Source organism: Equus caballus, chromosome 11 (assembly GCF_041296265.1).
Source record: "Equus caballus isolate H_3958 breed thoroughbred chromosome 11, TB-T2T, whole genome shotgun sequence".
In the NCBI taxonomy this organism is placed as follows: Eukaryota; Metazoa; Chordata; class Mammalia; order Perissodactyla; family Equidae; genus Equus; species Equus caballus.
In genome coordinates this window covers 12,289,104-12,314,760 of record NC_091694.1, presented here as the reverse complement: position 1 = coordinate 12,314,760, position 25,657 = coordinate 12,289,104, and the positions used below count along the sequence as shown (strand labels likewise).

The 25,657-nt window shown below is 49.0% G+C and overlaps 1 protein-coding gene across 8 annotated transcripts in view; it reads left to right on the top strand.

The window, feature by feature from the left end:
• Positions 1-25,657, top strand: part of ARSG (arylsulfatase G) — a 116,150-nt gene that overhangs the window by 69,100 nt on the left and 21,393 nt on the right. For 5 of the 8 annotated variants that reach the window (XM_023652157.2, XM_070226997.1, XM_070226994.1 and 2 more), the window contains 5 exons: positions 1,740-1,787; positions 3,744-3,855; positions 6,911-7,048; positions 15,196-15,392; positions 16,327-16,407. In XM_023652157.2, the coding sequence (XP_023507925.1) occupies positions 1,740-1,787; positions 3,744-3,855; positions 6,911-7,048; positions 15,196-15,392; positions 16,327-16,407 (576 nt within the window). The remainder of the gene's footprint in view (positions 1-1,739; positions 1,788-3,743; positions 3,856-6,910; positions 7,049-15,195; positions 15,393-16,326; positions 16,408-25,657) is intronic. The other 3 variants (XM_070226992.1, XM_070226995.1, XM_070226996.1) reach the window with 1 other exon arrangement.

The following is a 25,657-nucleotide window of genomic DNA, read 5'->3' as shown; positions in this document are numbered from 1 at the left end:
GAGAGACAAAGAGGACTACTCACGGCGCCATCTTGGATCTTCCCTCTGCCTCCTGACATACTTCTACACTAGGTCAAACTGAAGTGTGGCATTCATTGTCCCAGGAGGGCAAGCCCTAGTTGGTAGGGGGAAGTACCAATTAAGGCCCAAGCTTTCTCTCCTTTTCAATCCCTTTGTCTCCATACCCTGAGGTATTAATTATTGCGACACTCCCACTATGGGCTGAGTGGCATTACTAGCCCCATTACAGTCATCCATGTAATGCTCACAGCCAGGAAGGGTTTGGCTCTCTGACTCTAAAACTTCCTGCTGCAGCAGGGGGCTGGGTTCTTCTTGAGCTGGATTTGATCTGCTCTTCCCTCCCTCTTCACGCCTTAAAACTCCAAGGAGGCAATTGATTGCAGATGAAGTGCTTAGCTGCTCCCCTCCCCCCTCACTACTCGTTCGTTGCACCTTTGGCGTGTCCCGGTGAGGGTGTTTACACATCCACTTGCTGAGATTCTGAATTTCCTATAAGCACGCTTATAGGAAAAATCAAAATCCTGCAGGAGCATCAAGTCCACGTACACCACTCACAGCTTCCTGCCGGTCTTGATCCACGTTAATGTGTTTCCACCCAGTTGCGTGCATACCACTTGCTCCTCCTTTTTCCCCTTCATGTTATTTTATATTTGCAGGTAATATAATTTTACACATTTATTATAGTTGTTATAATTTTAAAATTTCAATAGAATCTTCTATTTCCGTGTAATGCATAATCCAAACATTCCTCATAACGCTTAATCCGTTTCCCTCAACTTTTTATTACATATTTTTTCAAACCTTTGGAGCAGCTGCAAGAGGAAATAATAGACACCATATACTCTTCACCTACGGTCACCGAGTGTTTATTTTTACTACATGCATCCATCTTTAAAAGAGAGTGTGGAAGTGTTTTATTGAGGCCACATAAAATAATTTACTTAGTTGTGCTCTTGGGGTTGCCTGTGGATTTCTCTCCTCTGTGTTGCCTAGTGCTGCCACTTCAGATCTTTGTGCCACATTCTTTTCCTTGCTCCCTTGCCTTGTGGGTGATTCCCTGGGGTCTTTACTCCTTAGAGCGGAATTAGCAGGTCAGAGAGTTCCACCATTGGCAGAGCTCTCACCACCCATTGCCCAATTATTACCCCCAACGGAACACTTTGATAGAGCGAGGAGCAACCGGTGTCGGAGTTTCCTTGTTTTCTGGCCTTGAACTCTAGTGGGGAGGCGGTCTCTTGCTCAGCCTCTGAAGGCTGCTGATGTTGGCCAGAGAGGAAGATGAGGAGATGGGGCAGGAACTGGGCATCTTGGAGACTGTCGGGGGCCTGCGACTGCACCCTGGGCCACCCGGCCCAGGAGGGCAGAACGGAGGGTGCAGTGGGCTAGGTGGGGTTGCTGTGGGCACTGAACCCTTGTTGCAGGGCCGAAGGTTAGCGTGCTGGCTTCTCTGGGCCTCCAGGAATGGCCTGTCTTCCCCTTTCACTGCAGGCTTTCCTGTGTGGGTCCTGAGTCATCCTTGCTTGCTTTCTGTCTCCCTGTGGACTCCCTTTCGGTCTCAGAGAGCAAGGCTAGGTTTGCACACCACATCACAGCTTCTCTTTACTTGTCCTTCATTAAGGGCAAGGCTGATGGAGGACTGAGTGTGTGATCAGCTGCCTAGAGGGCCTGGGAGCCCCCACAGGGACTCCTCTGAAAGTCTCTCTCTTGTTTTCCTGCAGGCAAATGGCATCTTGGGCACCACGGCTCTTATCACCCCAACTTCCGTGGTAAGAATTCTTTGGGGGATTTGTTACCTGGGAAACAGAAAATAAGGATCTCTGTGTAAAAGGACTCCATTAATGTTGAAGCCATCCTGCCCTGGGGGGACATCCCGCCTAAGTTAGGACTTCTTGGTTCATAGGGTCACTTGTTTGCATTTGGGGTGCCCCGGGCTCCCTCTGATTTCACATCCCTCTCGCCTGGCACCTTACCTGCCCCTGCCCCCCTCCTTGGTGCCTGCCTGCCCTTCTGGCTCCCCCATTGTGAGCCCACGTTCTCCCTGACTGAGTTCTTCATGGCTCAGGGAACATTTGGCCCCCATGAGGTCCAGACATGTCTAGTGTAATAAGAAGTAAAAATTGTCTGATGGGTTCACTGAAGCAGGGAACCTGGCCACAAACCCAAACGGGAGATGCTCCCTTTGGCTTCTTCCTGCAGCTGTTTGCTGCCTCAGACTTCTGACTCTCTGGCCTTGGGGAATAGGGCAAGATTAAGATGTCTGAACCAATTCTCTGAAAATCACTTGGCTGATTGGTGAGTTCTCTGAATGTCCAATTCACCGAATTATCGGTGGTTTTTCAAAGCTATAGTTTGTGCCACTGGTCTCCCTCCCTGGCCTGTCTCTTCCATTCCATATGGGAATCCGTGGCCTTTCTCTTAAAAGCACTTTATCCTTATGTCAACTTCTGTGGCTTCTCCCTGCCCCTACCCTGTGTGTGCCTCCCTCCTGCTCCCGCCATTTTATAAGCAAATGGGTGACCTTTGCCTAAAAGGTGGTTCTCTGGATATTTTGCAGACTTCTCCCTTCCCCAACCCCAGTATCTCTCTCTGCCTCTGTGGAAAAGGGCTTCAGTGCTCTGTTCTAGATTGGGGGAAGGCATGTACCTGAAGGGTTTTGCAGTTGGAGAATGACTTGCAGAGACTTGGCCTGGACCCAGCCTTCAGCCCCTGGCTCCCACTAGCAGCCTTGTCAGCTGACATCCTCTCCAAGTCCTGCCTCCCTGTGGTGCTCCTTCTCCCCCTCTCCTCCCTTGTGCCTACTTCCCAGCTGGGCTTCCATGGCATCTTCCACGTGTGCTTTTGAAAAAATGGCAGATGGAGGAAGTGAAGACTTGGCTTTTCCACTAACTAAAAATTACTCCGGAATTTATTTTTCCTCCCTGGTCTTCAGTTTTCTCACTTGACTCATGCGGGGTTTGGCTAGATCTGACTGTTGAAACCTTGAGAGCATATTCCTAGAGTTCTGTGCTGGGGGAATCTTGAGACTGGGTCCTGCTCAGCAGGAAGTGGTGCCATTTTGGATTTGTCGTGTCTGCCATGGGAGTGGGAAGGGAGTGGCAAATGGGAAGAGAGAGCACCTTGCATACATTTGCTGTCCCTGGACCAGCCAGTCCCTAAAAGCCTTCTGGCTTGGACCCTCCGAGGTTTCTTGATTCCTGTCTCCAAGTTCACTCCTCCTCCCTCCTGCCTGTTGCACCTCCTCCATGGCGCACTGGCCTGCTTCTCCATCAGCCTCATGGCTTCTCCTCCAAACCCTTCCTACATCATCTCTTATAGCTTAACCTATATATCTTATCTCCCCTTCAGATGGGAAGTCTTTTGAGGGCAGAGTTTATTCTTGTACCCCTTCAAGTATCTTGCATATAGTAAATTTTCACCTAATATTTACTGAATGTGTCTATAATTGCACTGGGGTTGGTAGCTGTTCATTGATTTTCTCTGCTTCTCCCCACTCTGGGTTAACTCTAATCACAAGATTGCAAATCTAGTCTTACAGCCAGAACCCAGTGAAGTGTTTTCTTTGCATACTACAAAGGGATATTAATCAAATCCTCTTTTAATTACATACTCCATAGCACTGCAGTATTAAATCATGGAAAATTAAATTTTTGTCCTGCATGTAAGAATGCAGGCTCACAGAACAGCAGCCAAGTGGGGGTGCTAACCAGTTGCTTTTCTTCCAGGTTTTGATTACTACTTTGGAATTCCCTACAGCCATGATATGGGTTGCACAGATACCCCGGGCTACAACCTCCCTCCTTGTCCAGCATGTCCACCAGGCGATAGATCATCAAGGTAATGCTATCCAAGGCGTTGGCTGTGGGCTCCAGAGCCAGGTGAAGTCCTTAGAGTGTGTCCATCAGGAGTAAATAGGGGGTCTGATAGGGCACAGTTAAGACACCAAAAAAGATAGAGTGTGCATTCAGTGCAAATTTAAATGCATTGTTTGCATGGAGTGCAAGAAAACTTTTACCAAGATGAGGTCAACAAAATTCTTTTATTGGAATTTTCCAGGTTCCTTGGACTGTTTAGCTCAGCTGGGGAGAGCCTGGTGTTGCCAAAGTCTTGCACAGGTGGGCCTCTCTCCTCCTCTGGCTGCTGGCCTTGCTGCTGGACCACTTACCCGGCCCAGACATTGGATACAAGGAGGGAGAGAGAGAGAGAGAGAGAAAGTGCACAGGGCTCCTTGCAAGTGTCACCCACTACCCCAACAAATAATCCTTCATTCCGACCTTGGAATGCCATGTAGGCGCTAAACAGGATGTTTTAAAAACATATTCAATGAAATGGGAAAATGCTCATGATATAATAGTAAGTGACAAAAGCCGGAAACAAATCATCAGTGTGACCTTAACTCCCTCTGTAGCTATACCTTTACGGCCCCTTCGAGAGGGACTCAAAGGGAACGTGCCAAAATGATAACAATGGTTCATTCTCTCTGGTTGTGGGACTAAGGGATTGTCATTTTTTTCTTTCTCATTGTATTTTCCAAATATTTTGTAATGAGAATGCAATGCATTTATTATCAGAAAAAGGTAAGAAACCTTATTCAGGATATAAAACAACACAAACCAGGTGCTCTGCTTTGCTCAGACTGTGCGCTGAGGTTATTTATAAGGTTACAGATGTCTGAGCCACTAGGGGATGGTGAGTCTCAGCTGGCTCATTAATAACACAATCATTAGGGGCTGGCCCCGTGGCCGAGTGGTTAAGTTCGCGCGCTGCGCTGCAGGCGGCCCAGTGTTTCGTCGGTTCGAATCCTGGGTGCGGACATGGCACTGCTCGTCAGACCACGCTGAGGCAGCGTCCCACATGCCACAACTAGAGGAACCCACAACGAAGAATACACAACTATGTACCGGGGGGCTTTGGGAGAAAAAGGAAAAAATAAAATCTTTAAAAAAATAAAATAAAATAACACAATCGTTAATATAACGATGGCCGTTTATTGAGAAGTTGTTACATTCTAGGTGCTGTATGTACTTCCTCGCAATTCACACAACCACTGTGTGAGGCTGGTCTTGACTCTGATTTTACAGCTAGGAGGCTGACCTTGTTGTCCAGGATACATGGAGCTGGGAAGCAGGGATAGAGATTCCGACCTGGGTCTCTCTGAGTCCAGAGTCCATGTCCTCTACATCCTGGCTACTCAAAGTGTGCTTGCTGCACCTGCAGTGTGGGATCATCTGGGCACTTGATAGAAATGCAGAAGTTCAGAGGCCACTGCAAGGGCTGCATTGTAACAAGATGCTCAGATGATTCCCGTGCACATTGCCGTGTGAGAAGTGAGGCTACAGAACATCTCGCTGCCCTCCTTGGCCACTGGGGCCTGGGGGGGTCCCACCTGTGGTCACACCTGGCCACATCACGGTATGCCAGATGTCAACCAGTTCCTCTTAAATCCACGTTAAATTGAATAGAAAAAACAGGTTGGCTTAGGAGGGAAACAGGGAGAGAATGTAAATGGTGGTGGAGTCTCAACGAGATCTTAAAAAGCTGAAAAATTTGACACAAATGATGAGATTAGCACTGTGTTGCCCAGCACAGAGAAACTCTTTTTCTTTTTTTAAAAAATTGCAGTCTTTGGGGCTGGCCCTGTGGCCGAGTGGTTAAGTTTGCGCGTTCCGCTGCAGGCGGCCCAGTGTTTGGTTGGTTCGGGTCCTAGGCGCGGACATGGCAGACCACGCTGAGGCAGCGTCCCACATGCCACAACTAGAAGGACCCACAACGAAGAATATACAACTATGTACTGGGGGGCTTTGGGGAGAAAAAGGAAAAATAAAAAAAAATCTTTAAAAAAAAAAAATTGCGGTCTTTGGTGATGACCTACCCCAGTCTGACCTTGTCTCCTGAGCTTCCATTCTGAACTTGTGTGTATATAGGGGTGACAGAGAGTTTTCATGTGCTCCCAAGTCCCTCCCTGCACCATGAGGACAGTTTGTGTACGTACGAGGCCTCCTGTTACCTTGCTTCTGTCTCCGTTGCTCTCAGCTTCTCTCCTGGTTCTCTGTGGCACCTAGGACAGAGGGCTTGAGTTTTTATTCAGTTCCTAGTATACCGAGCAGTGTGCAAAGCACTAGCCATTTGTCGTTTCATTTAGTCCTCTCAATACCTGTAAGGGGGCATGGGTACCCCATGTTTCGGATAAGGAAAGTCAGGCTCTGAGAGCTCAGGCAATTTGCCCAAGATCATGGCCAGAGTCATTCCTCAGCCACATTGATGGGCACTCATGTGTCAGGTTCATTTCGATCTGTAAGCCCAAGGGCTGAGTTTGCTTTTCCCAGGAGATAGAATTGGTTTGACCTTCACTTTTTCCAACTGCTCAAGTTTCTCCAAATTCTCCAAACATGGTTTGAAATTTTAAAATTGTTCCTGGCCATCTGTCCTATTGTTAGACATCTTGTCACATGAAGTCCCGATTGTTGACTTAGGAAAATATCAAGAATTGCATCCCATAGACAGAAGTCGTCGTTAGGGAGGTCAGTGGAAAAAGCAAGCTATGGGGCTACTGATTGGCTGTGCCACGCTGCTTGAGTAATTGGTTGTTCAGACGTGAGTTTTTCTCCCAGCATGAGGGGAGTAATGATGTCCCTTGTTCCCGAAAGTCTTTGTCACCGTTCCAGAATGGCTGGGCTTGTCCAAGGAGGGTAAGCATCTACTCAAAGGGAGTGGTTGAAGGTATTATATTGGTTTTACTCTTGGAGGAAACAGCAGACTGGACAGATCATTTGGGGCCAGGCTATTCAGTATTTTGCTTTTATGAGTCTCGCTGAATTAAAGCATTTTGTTTTGCTCCATGACTACTTAGGTCATGGAAATGAATGCTCTGCCGTCTGTGCTTTCTGCACAGGAACCTTGAGAGGGCCTGTTACACTGACGTGGCCCTTCCTCTCTATGAAAACCTCAACATCGTGGAGCAGCCCGTGAACCTGAGCGGCCTTGCACGGAAGTATGCTGAGAAAGCTACCCAGTTCATTCAGCATGCAAGGTAAGGAGGCCCGGGCCCCCAACCTGCCCTGCCCCCTGGCCTCATCACTCCTCAAAGCCGAGGCAAATTTCCGTTGCCCAGCAGAGATGGATGTACGCACGTCTCCTGGAAATAAACCTGGAAACAGTCCCCCGGGAATCTCTAGGCTTGGGTCAGAAGTTCCTCAGGTGTGTTCCCCAAGATGCTGAGGCTCACCCATATCCCTGCTCAGATCATGCTCTACTGTCAGCATCATTTTGTCCTCTCCTACTAGGGTATAAGCTCGCTGGGAGCAGGGCCTGCCCACTGTATACTGGACACTCAAGGCTTTTGTTGAATTTGTTAGTTGGTGGGGTGTGTTCATTTCTTATTGCTGCTGTAACAAACTTACTACCAACTTATTGGCTAAAACAAGAGCAATTTATTCTCCTCCAGATCTGGAGTTCAGACTTCTGCAATGAGTCTCATGGGGCTAAAATCAAGGTGTCTGCAGGGCTGTTTCCTTTCGGAGGCTCCAAGTGAAAAATCGTTTCTTGCCTCTTCCAGCTTCTGGTGGCTGCTGGCATTCTTTGGTTTATGGCTGCATCGTTCTAGTCTCTACTTCTATTGTCCCCTTGCCTTCTCCTCTTCTGTAGTGAAATCGCCCTCTGCCACGCTCTTATAAGGATGTTTGTGGTTACATTTAGGGTCTACATGGAGAATCCAAGATAATCTCCCTATCTCAAGATCCTTAACTTAATTGCATCTGCAAATTTGCTTTTGCCATTAAGGTAACACTCCCAGATTCCAGGCACTAGACCCTGCATCTTTGGGGACCACATTGTTGATCAGTGTTACCCACATTGGTTACAAATTCTAGCATCTAAAGAGCCCAGGTAGGCAGCCTTAAAGAGGGAAGCAGGTGGAGTGTAAGGCATTAGGGAGTGGTGGGGCCTCTGGTGAACTTGAAAGCACATGCCCCATCTAAGGGGGCAGCTGCTCCCTAGCTCCTGCTTCTTTATGGGAATGGGAGCCTGGACTATCAGCTCTTTCCATTTCACACGAGAGACAGGATGCCTGGCTCTGGTGTGAAATCTCCTGATCTTTAAATGTTAGAAACAACCAATTAAAAATAACAGAAAGCGAAAAACAGAACCAAGCCACAGTGTGTCTCTACCCAGCTGTGCGTGTGTGAGGGCTGCTGGTTTGCATCCTCTGTCAGGTTGGGGCAGAGAGTGGGTATTAGGAAGCAGACACCTCGCAAATGGTGCACACTCAGGTGCACATGCATAGATCATGCATGGTATGCAAGCACATGCACGCACATGTGCAAACACACCATCTCCCCTCCCCAGCCGCCTCAGGCCTTGTCCTGACCCTTCACAACTGCCCTTGTGCTGTCTTTTAATGAGCTCACATCTGCCGGTCTCATCTCTCCCCTAAGATTGCACACTCCTCAAGGACATTGGAAATTTCCAGTAGGTCCTTTGGTGTCTCCACAGCCCCAGCCTAAGTGGGCAAGAAAAAATGTGCTGCGAGCCTGTCGCCTTCTGCAGGATTAAAAATGGACTCCGCCTGTGGATGACCGACCACATCAGCTCCTCAAATGCGCACGAGTCCCCCCACCCCTTACTCAACCACGTTGGACTTTTCTAGAGAGAAGGGCAGCAGGGAGGGGAGAGGCGGCAATGTAGCAGACCCATTTACAATGTGTTCTTGATCATAAAACCAACTTAAGGCTTAAATCTCAAGAACAGCCCCTTGGGGCTTCGGAGATTGCATCTGACCAGTTTTTCAGGGCTTTCTGAGAACTCCGGCTTTTCTCAGATGGCTGATATGGAAAGGGCAAAGTCTCTTCTCTGGTCCGGAGAGTCGAGCATTTCTCTACTCCCTGGAGCTTCAAGATAGTTCCAGGCCCCGCTCCTTGTCTTCCCTCTCCTTTCCTGCATCCTGTGACAGGTGATCCTCCACGGCTGGTGCGGACAGTCCACTCCTGCTCTCGCAGTGCCATGAACAGCGCAGTGTTCTCAGAGGAAGGGTGGCAGCCTGCTGGGCACGAGGGACTGTCCCCAGAACACTGGCTCTGAAGTGGGGATGGTTCTGCTCATCCCCCAGTTAGTTAATTGGTTAAAAGATAAACAAATCAATGAACAATCTCCTTATCAGATGAAAAGGGTGAAGAGTTTGCTAATTGATTAACTAATTATTAAGTGAACAGTGACATGACCCCTGTTGCCTTTTAACTTTACAGAAAATAATCCTCAGGCATGCTATTTCTTTAGGATCTGACTTGCCCATTCATCTCGGATTTTCAAAAGTCAGCAGAAAAGGCCGCCAGACCTGCTCCTTCCTCCTCCTGAGCCCCGCCCCCAGGCGAGTCCCTCCCCCTTCCTGGACCTGTTTGTCAGAAATACCAGGGGTCCCTTGAGTTTTGTTTTCCTGCTTCTTGGCAAGGGGCACCCCCAGGACTTCTTTGAAAGTTTTTACTTGGGTCTTTACTTGAATTTAGACCCTTAACCTAGCAGTGATGCTGAAAGCTAATCCTTGATTTTTTTTTTTCTTTTTGCTGAGGAAGATTTGCACTGAGCTAACATCTGTTGCCAATATTCCTCTTTTTTTTTGCTGAGGAAGATTGTCGCTGAGCTAACATCTGTGCCAATCTTCCTCTATTTTCTATGTGGGACGCTGCCACAGCATGGGTTAATGAGTGGTGTGTAGGTCCATGCCCCTGATCCAAACCAGCCAACCCCAGGCTGCCGAAGTAGAGTGTGCGAACTTAACCGCTATACCACTATACCGCTGGCCTCCTCTTTTTTTTTCGCTTGAGGAAGGCTAGCCCTGAGCTGACATCTGTGCCAATCTTCCTCTACTTTTTTTAATATATGGGACGCTACTACAGCATGGCTGGTGAGTGGAGTAGATCTGCGCCTGGGATCTGAAGCCATGAACCCGGGCCACCAAAGTGGAGATTGTGAAACTTTAACCACTGAACCACAAGACTGTGCCCTTGATTTGGGGTTTTAAGCAGGAGGAAAAGCTCTAAATTGGCAAAAAAGGAGAGAGCAGATGGCCTGGGTTCCTGGGTCACAGCTGGCTAGCCCTCTGCTCCTTACAGGGTCTGGGATTGTACACTAAAGCTAAATAGAGGATATAAGGTTTGACAAGGATGACTATATTGGGCATAGGCATGAGCAGTGGCTCAGAGTATTTGAAATCAGAGTGCATGGCCAATACTGCAGGGCATTCATCATTCAGAGTTAGATCTTAGAGGGGCTGGCCCTGTGGCCAAGTGGTTGAGTTCCCACGCTCTGCTTCGGCAGCCTGGGGTTTCGCCTGTTTTGATCCTGGACACGGACATGACACCGCTCATCAGGCCATGCTGAGCCAGCATCCTGCGTGCCGCAGCTGGAAGGATCCACAACTGAAAAAGTACACAACTGTGTACCCGGGGGCTTTGGGGAGAAAAAGGAAAAAAATAAAATCTTGAAAAAAAAAAAAAAAGTATTAGGTCTTAGAGATGCACAGATGACAAACAAGCCCTGTCTTCCTGGGCTGGAGCCCAAGACCCGCATTAGGGTCTCTCTTCCCTCTTCTACTGGACTCTATTGCTCTCCCCTGAGGGGCTGCCCCTCCTTGGCTCCCTCACCCAGCTCCCAACTAACACCCACCAACCTGCCGTCTGCCCCAGGGCTCCAGGTTCAGCTCTAAGACGTGCTCACCCCCATGCCCTTCTTTCTCCTATTTGAATGTTCGGGTGAGTAATGGGCGAGGACATGAAGGAACTGATGAAGGGTTAGGCAATGGGACCGAATGTCTTCTCCCCATGCTGTTGTCTGCCTTGAATGGCCACCGCGCACAGCTCACCTGTAGCCCCGCGTCCTTCAGCCTCACTGTCTCAGGGATCTCTTGCTTCCCTCCTCACCCCAAACCCCGTTTGGTTCCCCTGTCGTACCCTTCCACACCACCCTGTATGTGTTTCTCCTCCGTCACCTATACTCAGTTTGTAGATAACTATCTGATTGCTATTTTGGTTGCGTTTTTCTCTCTCCTGTTTCCATTTGGATGTTAGGCTCCAAGAAGGTGGCAATCATATTTATCGTGTTCATCGCTCTGTCCCGAGTGCCTGGGGCCTACTTAGAGCTTAATAAATATTCATTGACTGAGTGAATTACTTTATCTAGCCCCAAAGATGAGCCAGTTTGCGCTGGGGATACAGACATGAAATTAGATCTGTCCTTGCTTTTGAGTGGCTCCCAGGCTAGTGGGGAAACAGATACGTAAAACGCTGGCTTAGGGAGTTTGTATGATCCACACCGGTCAATCCTGTGGGGAAGGGAGGAGGAGACCATCCATGGCCTGGATGCAGAGGAGGATGTGGTGGCTTTTAAGCTGGATCTTAAGAATTCATTCAGTGTTTTTAGGCAAGACACCAGGGAGGTTACTGCCAGGAGAGGAATAGCGTGAGCAGTGCAGGAAGGCAGGAGGTGAGGTGTTTGGGTAGCTGGCACGTCGGAGCCGCTGTGGGGGAAGGAACGCAAAGCTGGACAGGACCGGGGTTGGGAAGGCCTCGTATACTGGGTGCAGGGTTTGGACTGAGACCACAGGCTGCATGAAGGCCTGGTGGGTTTCTAAACAGGCAACTGAGTTTGAGATGGTTGTCTGTAACCCTGAGGCCCAGAGGGAGATGGTGAGATGTGGGGGCACGTGGCTGCTGCAGCGGTCCATTCTAGAGAGACTCCTTGTCCGTTCAACCCCAGGGGACGCCAAGAGGGCCAGGATCTGGGAACCCGCTAGGCAGGTGCCACTCCTCCATGCTAGAGGGAAGCCCTGCCTCCACCTCCGGGCCGGGCTCCCTCTGGGCAGGCGCCTACTGGGGACCTTTCATAAGAGCGGGGCGCCCCTCACCTGCCATTTCTCATTTCAGATCGGGGGATTTTCTCCGCACTTAGCTGCCCCCAGGTCTTAATCCTGAGCACACCTCCATGCCCTGCCCCATCTTCTCTCTTCTGGAATGTCTTCTCCGGCATCTTACTTCTTTTCTTCCTCTCTGCTCACTGCTCCTCTCGTGTGGCCACACATATAATATGTCTTCCCTTTAGAAATCTCTGAAAACAGAGATAAGCAAACAGAAAAAAATCATCCTAAATGCCACACCCTTTGGTAGCGTTTTCTTCTAGCATCATTCTGTGCTGGTGTATAAACATATGTATTTTTTTTTTTAGCAAAAATAGAATCATACTGTCTTATAATCAGCCCTTTTTTTGGAAAGCACCAGATCTCCTCCACTCTTTATTTTCGTTCAGCACAGGAGCATAACGAAGGGGTGGCTTGGGGGATAGATGCCCCCCAGGAGCCAGTATGTGCATGATGCCATCACTCTGAATTCTAGCATGGCATCAGGGTGCGGAGAAGGGGGTACATCGCTGGGTACCATGTATCCTTACTACTGCTAGCATGTATTATTCATTATTATTAATGAAAAGGCTACTGTTTTTTAAATGCTTACCATGGGCAGTTAATAATCACAACTTTGTCAGGGAGGCATAATTGTCTCCACTGTATAGAAGACAGGGGTTAAGTTAATTGCCCAGGGTGGCATAACCATGAAATAAAAATTCCAGGCATTTGAATACATCTGCAAAGCCTGTGCGTTTCATCAGTCCACGCCACCTTCTCTCACCAGTGCACGTGTCTTTCAGCCTCTGTCCCAAGGAGCTAACAGAACTTTGCTAATGGGTGGGAATTTGGAGGATGATGATGGAGCTGGGACAAAGATGGGGAGAAGGGACCACCCTCCCCCCAGCCTGTATGTCACGGTGAGCTGGTAAATGTTTAACAGGCAGCAATCCCAGAAGAAAGCCCTGCTCGTTTCCATGGTGTAAATACTCTCACTGTGGCTGATTTCAGGCCACCCAGGAGATGTCACTGAATGTGGAGTTGGGAAGAGGTGTGCAGTAGCACGCCATCATGGGGCATTTCCACCACACAGGTACAATTGATGTAAAATAACCCCAAGAGCATAGATAATGGTAAAATACAGCAGAATAATTAGGGCGTGATAAATCGTGAGAATTTATTGCCTTTGTTTCTAATAGAATTTATTTAATTGTAAGTTTATATAATTTAAATTTTAATGATGGCTGTGTTTAAAAACTGGCTGGCAAAGTTCCTGAAATTTGAGCCAGCTCTATCCAGCATGCCATTGCAATATGGGATCTACCTGCAAATTAGAAAAAGGCGCGCCCTCTGGGTGGGCACTGATCTGTGCCAGGGTGCCCAGCTCGGCCAGTGGATTGTGGGCTGGAATTAAGCCCCTATTCACTCTCTCAGCAGGATGTCCTCGTGCAGGACACAGCCTACACAACTATACATGATCGTCTTTGGGAGAACAGGCAACAGACACTCTAAATCAGCACCACCCAACAGAACTCTTTGCAAGGATGAAAGTGCTCTCTATCTGTGCTAAGACGGTACCCACCAGCCACCCGTGGCTGCTGAGCATTTGAAATGTGGCTAGGGCAACTGAGACACTGAATTTATATATGTAATACATATAATAGGTAATTATGTTAATTTATATTTCTATTAAATTATTATATGTATAGTTGTAAAATATACAAACATCAAATTTCTCTTTTTAAGTGTACAGTTTTGTGGCTTTAAGTACATTCACCTTGTTCTGCAACCATCACAACCATCCATCTCCAGAACTTTGTCATCTTCCCAAATTGAAACTCTATACTCATGAAACACCAGCTCCCCATTTTCCCCTCTCCCAGTCCCTGGCTATGTACCATTCCACTTTCTGTCGCTAGAAGGTGACACTCTAGGTACCGCCTGTAAGTGGACTCATTCAACGTTTGTCCTTCGGTGACTGGCTTATTTCAGCGTGATGTCTTCAAGGCTCATCCATGTTGTAGCATCTGAGACACTGAATTCTTAATTTTATTCAATTCTCATTAATCGAAATCTAAATAACCACCATGACTCGTGGCTACTGCACTGGGCGCCACCACTCTAGAAATGTTGCAGAGAAACTGTTGATTAAAATGGGGAAGGACAGGCCCCTGTCTTGGGACTTGTGTCCTAGGTTTTACGTCTGTCAAAGAGAGCTGAGTGCAGGCACAGTCCCAACCCTGAGACCCCGGGAGTCAGGAAGCTGGGAGCACTCCAAGGCGTGGCTTGATGCAGAGCTGAGGCTGGGAGGACTCAGAACTTGATGTGGGGCGATGTGGATCAGGCAAGCTCAGCACACGGGAGCCAGTTTGGAAGTCCAATCTCTGGGGGAACTGGTGTAGAAAGAGCCACGCTCCATCACCACTCCATGCAAACTTGACTGAGCTCTCCCCTCAGCCTTGCTGTGTCCTCTGAAAGACCCCAGGGGTGTGGTATAGGGGGAGGGGCGCCACGAGGGCCCTGCTGCTTCAGGAGGGGAAGCTTGTGGTCTGCAGCTGCCCTTGATCCTGTCTTTGCCTGGGAATGGGAGTGGGGGACAGACAGGAAGCAGAGGTCGCCCAGTCGGCTCCCCCTTGCCTTCTAGAGGGCTCTTCAGGGTTCGAAAAGGGACAGCCAGGCGTCTGGGCCTCAAATAGAGCCTTGATCTAGATGTTCCTGGGTGGCCGTGTGCGTCCTTGGAATTCCCTGTGGTCAGTTTGAGTCATCCATTCATGTCTTAGAAAGGACCGAGGCTGGGAAATGGATATGATGGCCTGGATGCTGCAAAATAGCAGATAAGATTCCAAAAATATGTTTGCATTGGGTTTAGCGGGCAGCAGTTAAGAGCAAGGGCTTTGCTCTTGGCCAGCTCTGAGTTTCGATCCAGGCTCTGTCACTTACTAACTGCAGAAACTTAGACAAGTCCTTTCGTCTCCCCTAAGCCTCTGATGCCTCCTCTGAAAAGCGAACTTGGGGGTTATTATGAGGATGAATTTAGACAACATGAGTCGCATTTAATAAGCTTTCAGTGAATGTTGGAGGATAGTAACGATGATTACAATTACTCTTAGTTTTTACTTGCTAACCAGATTATCTCCACATTTCCTTGGAAGGTTGGGGACAGATGTGTACTTCCTGAGCACATGGGCAGCAGGTGTTCTGGGGGTTTTCTCTGCGGCAAGGGAGAGCCACAGAGACACTGGACAAGCCAGGAGAATCTTCTGGAGAGTGACTTCTTGGCTCTCTTGTTTCAGTGCCAGTGGAAGACCCTTCCTGCTCTATGTGGGCCTGGCCCACATGCACGTGCCATTGTCCAGGACCCAGCTATCAGCGGACCCACGGAGCCAAAGGCCATATGGGGCAGGTCTCCGGGAGATGGACAGCCTGGTGGGCCAGATCAAGGACAAAGTCGACCGCATAGCAAAAGAAAACACATTCCTCTGGTTTACAGGTTAAGTAGTAAAACCCAGCCAGCCTAACAGATCTAATGGATAACCCTGCGCACGCTCCCTGAAGAGCAGAGTCTCGCCAAGTGATCCTCCTTATCAGGGCAGGGGCTTGCTTTGAACCTGGGGACTGGCTAGTGTTTTTTGGTTTGAATGCTGAGCACCTGTCCATTGAGGCCTCCAAGCCTGAGCTGCTGGAAAGGTCTGCACAGTGAGAGAGGTCCCCTGCCGGCCCCTTGTGTATTGATTAGGGCCAGCTGGGTATTGCTCCTAATTGTTAATGAATGACTCTGACCTTGTGAACCTACATGGTCCTAGGGCAGTTCAAAGATTCCCTCTTCACCTTCCTCCCTGGTCCCAAAGACTCTGTTTGCCCTGGCTCACCGGGTCACCTCTTTTGGCTGAGTGGAGCTGAACTAGAGAGCCATTTAAAGGGCCCACACAGGCTTTGTGGGTCTCAGGTCCCTGTCTGGAATGAGGACAGTGGAGACCTGGGTTCGAATCTATATGCTACTGTTGGCAAATTTCCTTTAACCTCTCTGAGCCTCTGTTTCCTCATCTGCAAAACTGAGCTGTGCTAGAAGCCATTCCACAGCAAGGGGAGGATAGTGAGAGAATATACGCGAAGCGCTGGGCGCATCATAGGTGCGCAGTAAGTAGCTGCTGGGCTGATGACACGTGATGGGCTTGCCAAAACTATACAAAAAGGCACAAGCCTGTAAGACAAGAACCTCAAGCCGGGGCCTCCCTCTCTGAAGGCCCAGCAGAGGCTGGCCTCATGGAAGCGGGAGCTCTTCGAGAGGGGGGATCATGTTTGTTTTCACAAGCCCCTCTTCTAGCCAGTCCCCTGCTGTACACAAGGATTTGGGCCAGAGAGAGAATCGGCGGAGATGTCCACCAGCCTGTTGACCGTTACCTGTTGCTTCTTTTGGTTTCTAGGAGACAACGGCCCGTGGGCTCAGAAGTGTGAGCTGGCAGGCAGCGTGGGTCCCTTCACTGGATCGTGGCAAAGTCATCAAGGTAGGGGGCACTGCTGGGGTTGGTGCATCCGCTGTGGGTGCCGAGCCCGGGCTGGGGAGTGAGGTTCTTCCTCTGGGAGGACCAACTTGTATCCAGGCCGTCGGGGCATCAATGTGAAACAGGGTCAAGTTACTCACCAGCCGCCAACTCCCAAAGAAGAAAGAAATTGGGGCAGAGAGGGTTTCTGTGGAAAAGGCCATCCCTTTCTCTCCTTCTCTCCCAGGCCTGCCGCAGGGGACCAGCCCTCTCCCTGAAAAGCCAATCACGGACCTTCCAACAAATATGCTTTGCCTTTTCTTTCATCCCGCTGCTCTGCTCTTCCTCCTTCCTTTCTTTGAAAAGTCATCCCTCTATCTATCTAACCATTAATTCATTTCATTCATTCAAGAAATACTTACTGCACAGCTATGCAAGGTTCCTATGTATGTGATCTCTAGACTTCATAATCATGAAAGGTGGGAGGTGGTAATAACTCCATTTATAGATGAGGAAAGACAAAGGCTCGGAGAGGTTAAGTAACTTGTCCAAGGTCACACAGTTTGTGAGGATGGAGCCAAGCTTGCTACCAAAGTTAAAGTTGGTGATCTCCCCACGACCCCATACTGCCCCCCTCTATTGAAACATCCTCGGTCCCCTAGCCCAGTGCCCATCTGCTCTGGGACAGTTACCCCACAAGGACCACACTTTTTGAGAGAGCAGCCATGCGGGAGGCCATTCGGCAATCTGGACAAAAGGCTTGAAAAACATGCATGCTCGTTAATGTATCAGTTCCTCCTCTAAGAATTTGTCTTAAATAATTCACCAGGTGCATAATGATGTATGTAAAATAATGCTCATTCCAGTAGGTTAAAAAAAAAACAGTTGAACATAACTCAAGCGTCCAGCAAGAGAGGAGCGTTAAGGAAATTATGATACATTTATTTAAAGAAATGCTAAGGAACCACTGAAATGATGTGTATTCTTGACCTGGAAACATTTACATTAAATGCTTTTCAGCAAATAAAGCAGGTTGCAAAACAATATGTAAACTATGATTTTATTATGTAAAAATAAGCATACCTATTTTCAGAAAAATCTTGAGAGGCAATAAACAATGGATTAGCAGTAATTACGCTGGGAAGGGGAGAGAGGGTTTAAGTGTGATTTTTTCCACAACAAACTGGTGTTATTTGTATCCTAAAAAATTAAAATATGGGGCCGGCCCAATGGCGCAGCGGTTAAGTGCGACGTTCTGCTTCGACGGCCCAGGGTTCGCCGGTTCGGATCCCAGGTGCCCAGCGGCACCAGTTGGCACGCCATGCTGTGGCAGGCGTCCCACATATAAAGTAGAGGAAGATGGGCACGGATGTTAGCTCAGGGCCAGTCTTCCTCAGCAAAAAGTGGAGGATTGGCAGCAGATGTTAGCTCAGGGATAACCTTCCTCAAAAAAAAAGAAAAAGAAAATGCATTTTTTAGGAGGTGCTTGTATCCAAAGGGTTCAGAGGTGGGCTTGGCAAGATGACCCCTTGGAGCTGGGTTTTCCCTGTGGTCCAGCTTGCTCCTGAGCTCTGGTGCCCACTGTCTCCAGGTGAAAGGATGGTGCTCAGGTACTCAAACCCCTTTTCATATTAGTCTGGCAGAACGTTTGTAGTTACCTAGAAACTGGGACATCGACGCATCTTGTAGCTCATGGTGAGAAAAAAGTGCCGACCATTTTTATTTGTCGACTTTTAACCTGGTGTCCCTTGGATCAGATCCCTTGAGAACTTTACAAGTGAGTGGCTGCCGGGACTGTGGCCACGTCTTGCGTGTCCGGAGGTTTGACTTGGGAGTCGGGAGAACTGGGTGCCACCTCCACTCAACCCACGCAGTGACCAGATGACTTCATCTCTCAAGCTCGCGGTGCTTCTCTCTCTCTATCAATTTCTTTGGTTCCCTCCAGTTCAAGAACGCTGCAGTTTAGTTCTGGCGCCTGGAGAGTTGGGTCAGGAAGAGGTGCTAAGATTGGAGCTGGGTAGGAATGTGTCTGAAACCTGCGACAGCAGCCTAGAGAAATCAAGTGTGAGCTGGAAGTGGTTTTGTGCATTAGCTGATTATAATTCCTCTTCCTGTACCTGGGATACCCTTGGGCCAGGCTGCCATCTTCAATGCTCAGTTGAAAAGCCTGGAAGAGCCTAGAATCAGAACTCTCAAGGGTGAAAGTCCAGAAGGCATGGAGACCAAGGATGAGGGGATAATGATCTGTGAGTGAGAGGCTCTGTGGCGAGCTTTCTGCTCCCTAAGAAGATGACCTCTACTCCCTTATCTCAGGACCTACCTTATCTTGTCTCTTTCCCCCTTACAAGGCAGTTTTGAAACAGTGAATCAGGTTTAAGGATGTGGCCTGGGACCCCATTCTTCGATGGAAGAACTTTACCTTATGAGAAACACATTTACTGACTGGGCAACCTCTATCTCTCCTTTCGTTCCATTTGTTGAGCAACTACAATTGCCGGGAAGTGTGTTCAATGCTGGGGACACAAGGATCAACCAAGCCCCTGGCTTTGAGGAATGACAGTCTAGAGCAGTGCTTTTCAGACTTTACTGTGCAGATAGTCCCCTGGGGATCTGGCTAAACCGCAGTTCTGACCCAGAAATCTGGGATGGTGATGGAGATATTGCATTTCTTACAAACTCCTAGATGATGCTCATGCGGCTGGTCCAGGGCCCACACTTTGAGAACCACCAATTTAGAATATCCACATCTAGACCATTTGAGTCTAGAGTCATCTGAGTCTAGAACTTTCAGATCTAGGCCAGGGCTTATCAACGTGTGTCCCCAGGACCAGCAGCATTAGCACCACCTGAGAACTTGTTAGCAACGCAAGTTCTAGGGCCTTACCCCAGACTCACTGAATCAGAAACTCTGGGGACCGATCCTGGCAGTCTGTGTTGTAACAAGTCCTTCAGGAGATTGTAATACAGATTAAAATGTGAGAGCCACTGGTCTATCTACTGTCTGATACACCAGGCACTAGTCACACAGGACTATTTATATTGAAATTAAATTAAAATTCAGTTCCTTAGTCACACTAGCCACACTTCAAGGGCTCAGAAGCCACATCGGCTGGTGGTTACCATGTTGGATAGTGCAAATATAGAACATTTCCATCATGGCAGAAAGTTCTCTTGGACAGTGCTGGGAGCAAACATGTAAGCAGCTGATTATTATACAAGTGAGAAGCCTGTGGTAGAGGGGAGCACAGGGGCATCTCACCCACGTGGGAGGGGGAGCAGAAGGCTTCCTTAGTGGTCTGAGTTTTGAAGAATGAGTAGGAGGCAGCCAGGATTTGCTGGGGAGGAGGTTCTGCGTAGCCTGGGCAAGAAAGGGAAAAACAGAGAGCAGGAGCCGCCTGGCTGTCTGTGTCCAGAGCTCGTGGGAGCAGGTTGAGCAGAGAGATGAGGCAGAAGGGAGAGCCGAGGCTAGCGTTCAAAGGGCCTTTCTTTCAGGCAAACACTCTTCGCCTTAATTCTAAAGAAATATGGAATCATGGAAGGATTTTTAAGAGTGAGAGTGACATTATTCAAAATTGGGGTGAAATTCACGTAACGTAAAATCCACTATTTAAAATCGTACAATTCAGTGACATTTAGCACATCCACCATGTTGGGCAACTATCACCTCTGCTGAGTTCCCAAATGTTTTCATCACCCCAAAAGAAAACCACGCACCTTTTAAACACTAGCTCCCCATTTCCCACTCTCCCGGCACATTGTTCAACTTTAAAAGACCCCTCTAACATTTGTGGGGCTGAGAGGAGAGAGAGGGGCTGGGACTCAACTCACTTCCACTGAGCCAAAGACGGCAAATGACAGAAGCGAGTGGTGGAATCTCCAGGAATATCCCAGCATCCCACAAATGCCAGGGTTGGAGGAGACCTCAGTGGTCTTTATTCCAGCCAGGCTCTTGGCCAAATGAGGAAACTGAGGCTGAGCAGGGTGAGGGCTCTCCCGAGGCCAGCCATGGACTGAGGGGGCCACATGGTTTGACCACCACCAGTTCATTCCTCTTGACCCACCTGATTGTTATTACTCACTCCTTGTTACACCGACAGCCTGCTCGCCATCTGGAAAGCCCTGTCTTGCTTCTTTGGACTGCCTGGTTGTCAAGGAAAATGTCCTTAGCCCAGTGACAGTCTGAATCTTTCTAAATCTGTGGGAGGCGGAAAGAGCTAGTGGCTTTAGAGGGCCAGGCAGGGTTTGAATCTCGACGTGGCTCAGGACCTGGAGCCTGCCGGGTCCTCCCCGCTTGCAGCCCAGTTTCCTTCTCTGTGCTGTGGGGTGGTGGACCCTTTCCTGGACTGTTGGAGGATCCCCTGGGATCCAGGAGGCACCGAGCCTTGCTGGTTTGGCCTTTAGTAACCCCCTCGAAACCCCATTTCTTTACTCCCAGCTGAAATGAACTGGAGACACGCCACGAAGGGGAGAACTGGAAGGGGAGCGGAAGATGCCCTGAAAGAGATTTCCCTGCTCAGGAGTCGGGCCGCTTCAATAACACGTGGATGACTTTATGAGCGTTCTGGGCCTCTGTCTCAGGAACCTTGCTCTGAAGCTGGATTTCCGTCATCTCAAGAGAACACTCTTTTTGGGCAAGGCCTTGCAAAGACGTTGCTGCTTGATGTGGTATCTGTGGGGCACAGCACTTGAATTTGTGGTGTGCGAGGGCTGGATGCCATTCTCTTCTTTGCTCAGGAGATCCTGAAGGCCAGCTTTGCCTTGGGGTAAACGCTTCCCCCTCCTCATGCTCCAAACCTGCTTCCTTTCAACTATTCCTCAGCCTTCCCTCTCCTCTCTGCCCGGAACGCGCTGGGGGATCTGCGAAGGCAGAGCCCTGTGTGGAAGCAGTGTGGCCAGGTGCTTGGGTCACGGCAGGCTGGGGTCCCTCTGGATCACCTGCTCCTCCTCGTCCAGATCCCTCATAGGGGGATGCAATGCCTGCACATCCTGCTGTAAGGGGGCCAGTGTCGAGAGCAGATGAAAGAGAGAAGACAGTCAATGTTTTCGCAACGGAGTAGGACAAACAGTACCCAGAGCCCTGCGTCTTTCTCCCCACAGCCAGCCTGCTACGTCAGGCCACGTGCTGCCTTCCCTTGTTCCCGGGGCCCCCAGGCCCCCCTCCTTGTCTTCCCTTTCCTTTCCTGGCCAAGCCGCCTTGCTCAGCTGATGGGATGAGGCAGCGTCTCCTGGAGTCATCTTTTCACCCCGTGCTGGAGTGAGGATGCTCACTGGGCTTGGCTTGCACCCTGCAGGGGTGAGACGAAACTGACCTGGGGGGGGGGGGCAGAGCAGAGCAGCTGTGCCTCCTCCCATCCGAAGAGGAGAAGAGGACAGGAGGTGCGTGCCTACTGCTGATATGGAGGCTGCAGCCCAAGCACAGGCCTGGCTCAGAGCCCCCGTCCCTCCCCTCCCCACTCCAGACCCATTTCCTACCCGGGACAGAACCAACACCTTGTTTGTCCCCTAACTGACTGCTCCTCTGTCTGGAAAATCTTTTCTTGTTTTATTTGAAGAGCAGAACTGTTCCTTCCTCCCCCTTGGTGATGAGGAAACATTCTGTTGAACTTGGCATCCTCAGCTTCTAGGAGACCTTGGCTGTTCGTAATTTGATGCTATCAGGTTGTTGCATAACCTTTCCCACTGGGAAGTGGGCTCCGCATCCTGGGCCTTCTGTCCAATTTAGGGTAGGGGGTGGGGCAGAGAAAGGTCAGAGATGGGGTTGGGTGAGGGAGGGAGGGACAAGGGATGTTGGCTGTTGGCCCTGGCTGGGGGCAGGGCCAGCTGGTGGGGACCCAGTGGAAGTCGAATTGTGTGTCCTTCTGGGCCTTTGGCCACCAGGCTTGGAATGTCCCCATCACCGCACTCAAGGCCACTCCGGGCCAGCCAGAGTCTTTGGTTCAAACAGAGGCCTGACTGCCTTGTATTTCTAGAAAACTAGTATGCACGGCGGGCATCGTTTGGCAAGGGCACGTATTTATATTTAGAAACGAAGCCTGCTTCTTTAGAAGGTTATAGAATGTGCACTCCTCAGACAGCCGTGTTCTTCTATCCGAGTCGCAAACACAAAAGCCTTCGTGGGCCAGGCAGGTAACGTGAGTGAACAAATGCTCGTCTTCATCAGTGGTGGGCCGTGCTAGGGATTCAGTAGGCTGGAGAAAGGGCCCTGTCTCATTACATTCAAAATTACTTAAAAACAAACCCAAAACCCATGCATGCCAAGCCAAACTGCCAGAGGGCTGAATTCAGTGTGTGGGCTGCCAGGTTGCAAATTCTACTCTTTTCTGTCTGTAGGGGACTTTGGGTTTTTTTGATTGCACTCGTTGGGTACTTCTGTGGCAGGCACTATGCGGAAGGACTCTGCTTGGAACTTTCTATATATTATCTTAGGTAACTTTCCCCACAGCCCCATGAGATGAGTACAATCATTTTTCTCCTTCACAGGAGATGGAGACTGGAAGAGGTTAGGAATTTTGCTCAGGGCCGCACGATGCAGAGGAGGACACTGGAGCTGGCATTGAGACCTGCCTGGCTCCCTGGGCGTCCTCCTGCTTACCTTGCTACTCTGTCTCAAACTCTGGTCCTCAGGCCGTTGGCATTCGAATCAGAGCTGCACCCTAGACTCACTAGATCAGAGTCTGGGAGTTCTCCTGGGGGTTCTTTGGTACCAAGAATTTTGCCAACCTCCTCTTTAGCTGCACTGCCCTTCTGACTCAGTGCAACATGGCCTTTAGTCCTTTCCGGGGAAAACCGCTATTCCTAAGCGTAGGCCGGGGGGAGTCTTCCTCCGTCTGCCCTGTCTTGATGCATCACGGAATGCCATTTCACTTCCGCGGCAGGGCAAGAACAAGTAAGCAAATTCATGAATCATGATTCTGTTTATATTTTGGTTGCGGAAGCTAAATATTTATTGCTTTAAGTAAGAGGTTCTGCCTTAATTAGAGTCATAACTAACCACAAGTGCATTGAAATGCATTCTCATGACCAGAAGACATGCATTTCTCAACAGAAAGCCAAATGCAACCAACACTTTTCATGTGCCAGGGCCGCTGATCAAAGTATTGAGGTTTATCTAAACTGACAAATAGCTTTTGAAATAAACAAGTGCATAGAAGTTTCACTTAGGGACTTGTCTATTGTTCTTACTATAACTTAGAGATTCACATTTATGATCCTATGGCATTAGGGTATAAAGGTGTGGGCGATATAAAACCTGTGGTTAAAAAGCATGGAGGCTATATTTAGTTTTGAAATTCGTTGTGTCCACTTCCTGATCTTTCTCCTCGACCCCCTTCCTGTAGAATGGGTCCTCTCCACATTAAATCACCAAGAGAGCTTTAGAAGATATTGACGTCCAGGTTCCATCCTAGGCCAATTATACCACAATCTCTGGGGAAGCGACCTCGGCATGGATATTTTTTAAAAGTTTCCCTAGTGATTCTAATATGCATTCAGGAATGGGGACCGCTGTCCTAGAAGTTTTAATGGGTGAGAGTGCTGGCTGTGTAGTTAGACCTGGATTCAAATCCTGACTCTACCATTTGCTAGCTGGGTGACCTTGGATAAATTACTTAACCTCTCTGAGCTTCAGCTTCTTCATTTGAAAAATGGGGATACTAGTGTCTAGCTCGCAAGGTCGTCATAAGGATTAAATGTGACAATGCAGGGAAGTACTTAGCATCATGCTTAGGAGTACTTAACCTGATGCTTAGGAAGGGCTCACTAAATAGGAGATACTGTTGTTACTGTCATGATGTTTAACTTGGGGTGAGTGTTCGTTAGTAGGAGCGGGTATCATTGAAGAGTATGGGGGAATACAGCTGTTCTGGGATTGAGCCTTTGCTGGTACAGAAAAACCACAATGAACACTGTTAGGGCTTTCTGATAATCAGCCACTTGATTGTCGAGCGTCAACCCTGGGGATCCACAGAGGATGCTAGTTGAATCTTCTAACATTTGTCCACCCTAAGCAATGGCATGGGATTTGGAGTGAGACAGTGTCCAGGCTGTGGGAAATACATTTTTTATAATTGCTTACCCCCTCTCTGGACTCTTAAGAGGAATTCCTTCGGAGTCCAAGGTCTGTGGGTATGGCTGGAATATGTAATTGTGTCTGTCCGTCAAAGCAAGAACCGACAGTGCAGCCACTACCAGCTGGCCGCTCTTGACAACAGAGGGGGGACTGCCCCTCAAGTGGCCACACTGAGGGCTTCTCTCAGCCAACTTTTTCCTCTCTTTCTCCTAATTCCTGAATCTCTGCATGGGACTCTCTGCTCTGTTGACATATACACATTTTATAACTGACTGAATGCCTCCCAGCCCCTCCAGCTTTCAACCCACTTCTGAAATAAGGCAAACACGTTGGAATATTTTTCTCTGAAAAACAAATTAGGAAAGTTAATCTTCTGAAAAAGAGCAACACAAGAGACTGTGACAAATGAGCAGGCCCCTTAGTGGTGAGGACCAATTAGCAAATTTATTAATTAGGGGCTAGTGTACCCTTCTGGAAACATCCTGGAGGCAGAGACCAAATCCTGTGTGCTGACTCGGTGCCCATTGCCTACCGCAGCGCAGGCGCCCAGCTCCTGCCTTCTGGTTGATCGTCAGAACTATTGGCTTGTTTCTTAGAACTGAAGCCTTCACCTTTCCTTAGCATCTGGCCTCAAAGGCTAAGCAAGTCCGTTTGAATTCTGTGCACCGTGGACATGCAAACAAACGGACTCCGTATTTTCGCCCGCCCATCCCCCAAGCTTCAAGACAAATGCCCTCCTGGGGCAGGAACGATCTTCAGAGCCCCAGCATGTGCAATTGTGGATGCTTCCTCCCTGCTCTTTGGCCTTAAGCTGAAGCATAAGTCATGCATTCCAAAGCCACGTGGGAGTGCGTTTTATGCTTGCTGCAGTTCTGGATTCTGTTCCATGTGCGTGAATAATTGGGAGTGGGCTCTGTATGTCTTTATGGGAGGTGTGGCTCTCAATGTGAAGAATGTATTTGAGAAATCTTGGGCCAGGTCAAAGAGCTTCCCATTCAGCCTGAACAACTCCACTTGGTTTCGAGAGCCCCACACCCTTAAACATAAACAGTCCATACGACGTGAGCTGTTTTGTTTCTTACTTCAACACTTGGGGGACTCCAAAGCTGGCTAGGAGAAAATCTCAAGAACGCTGAGCATTTCCGGTGTGGTGTGCCGGGCCAGGGACATCAAAGGTTCCGTTTGCTGCAGTGTGAGCGCAGAGCG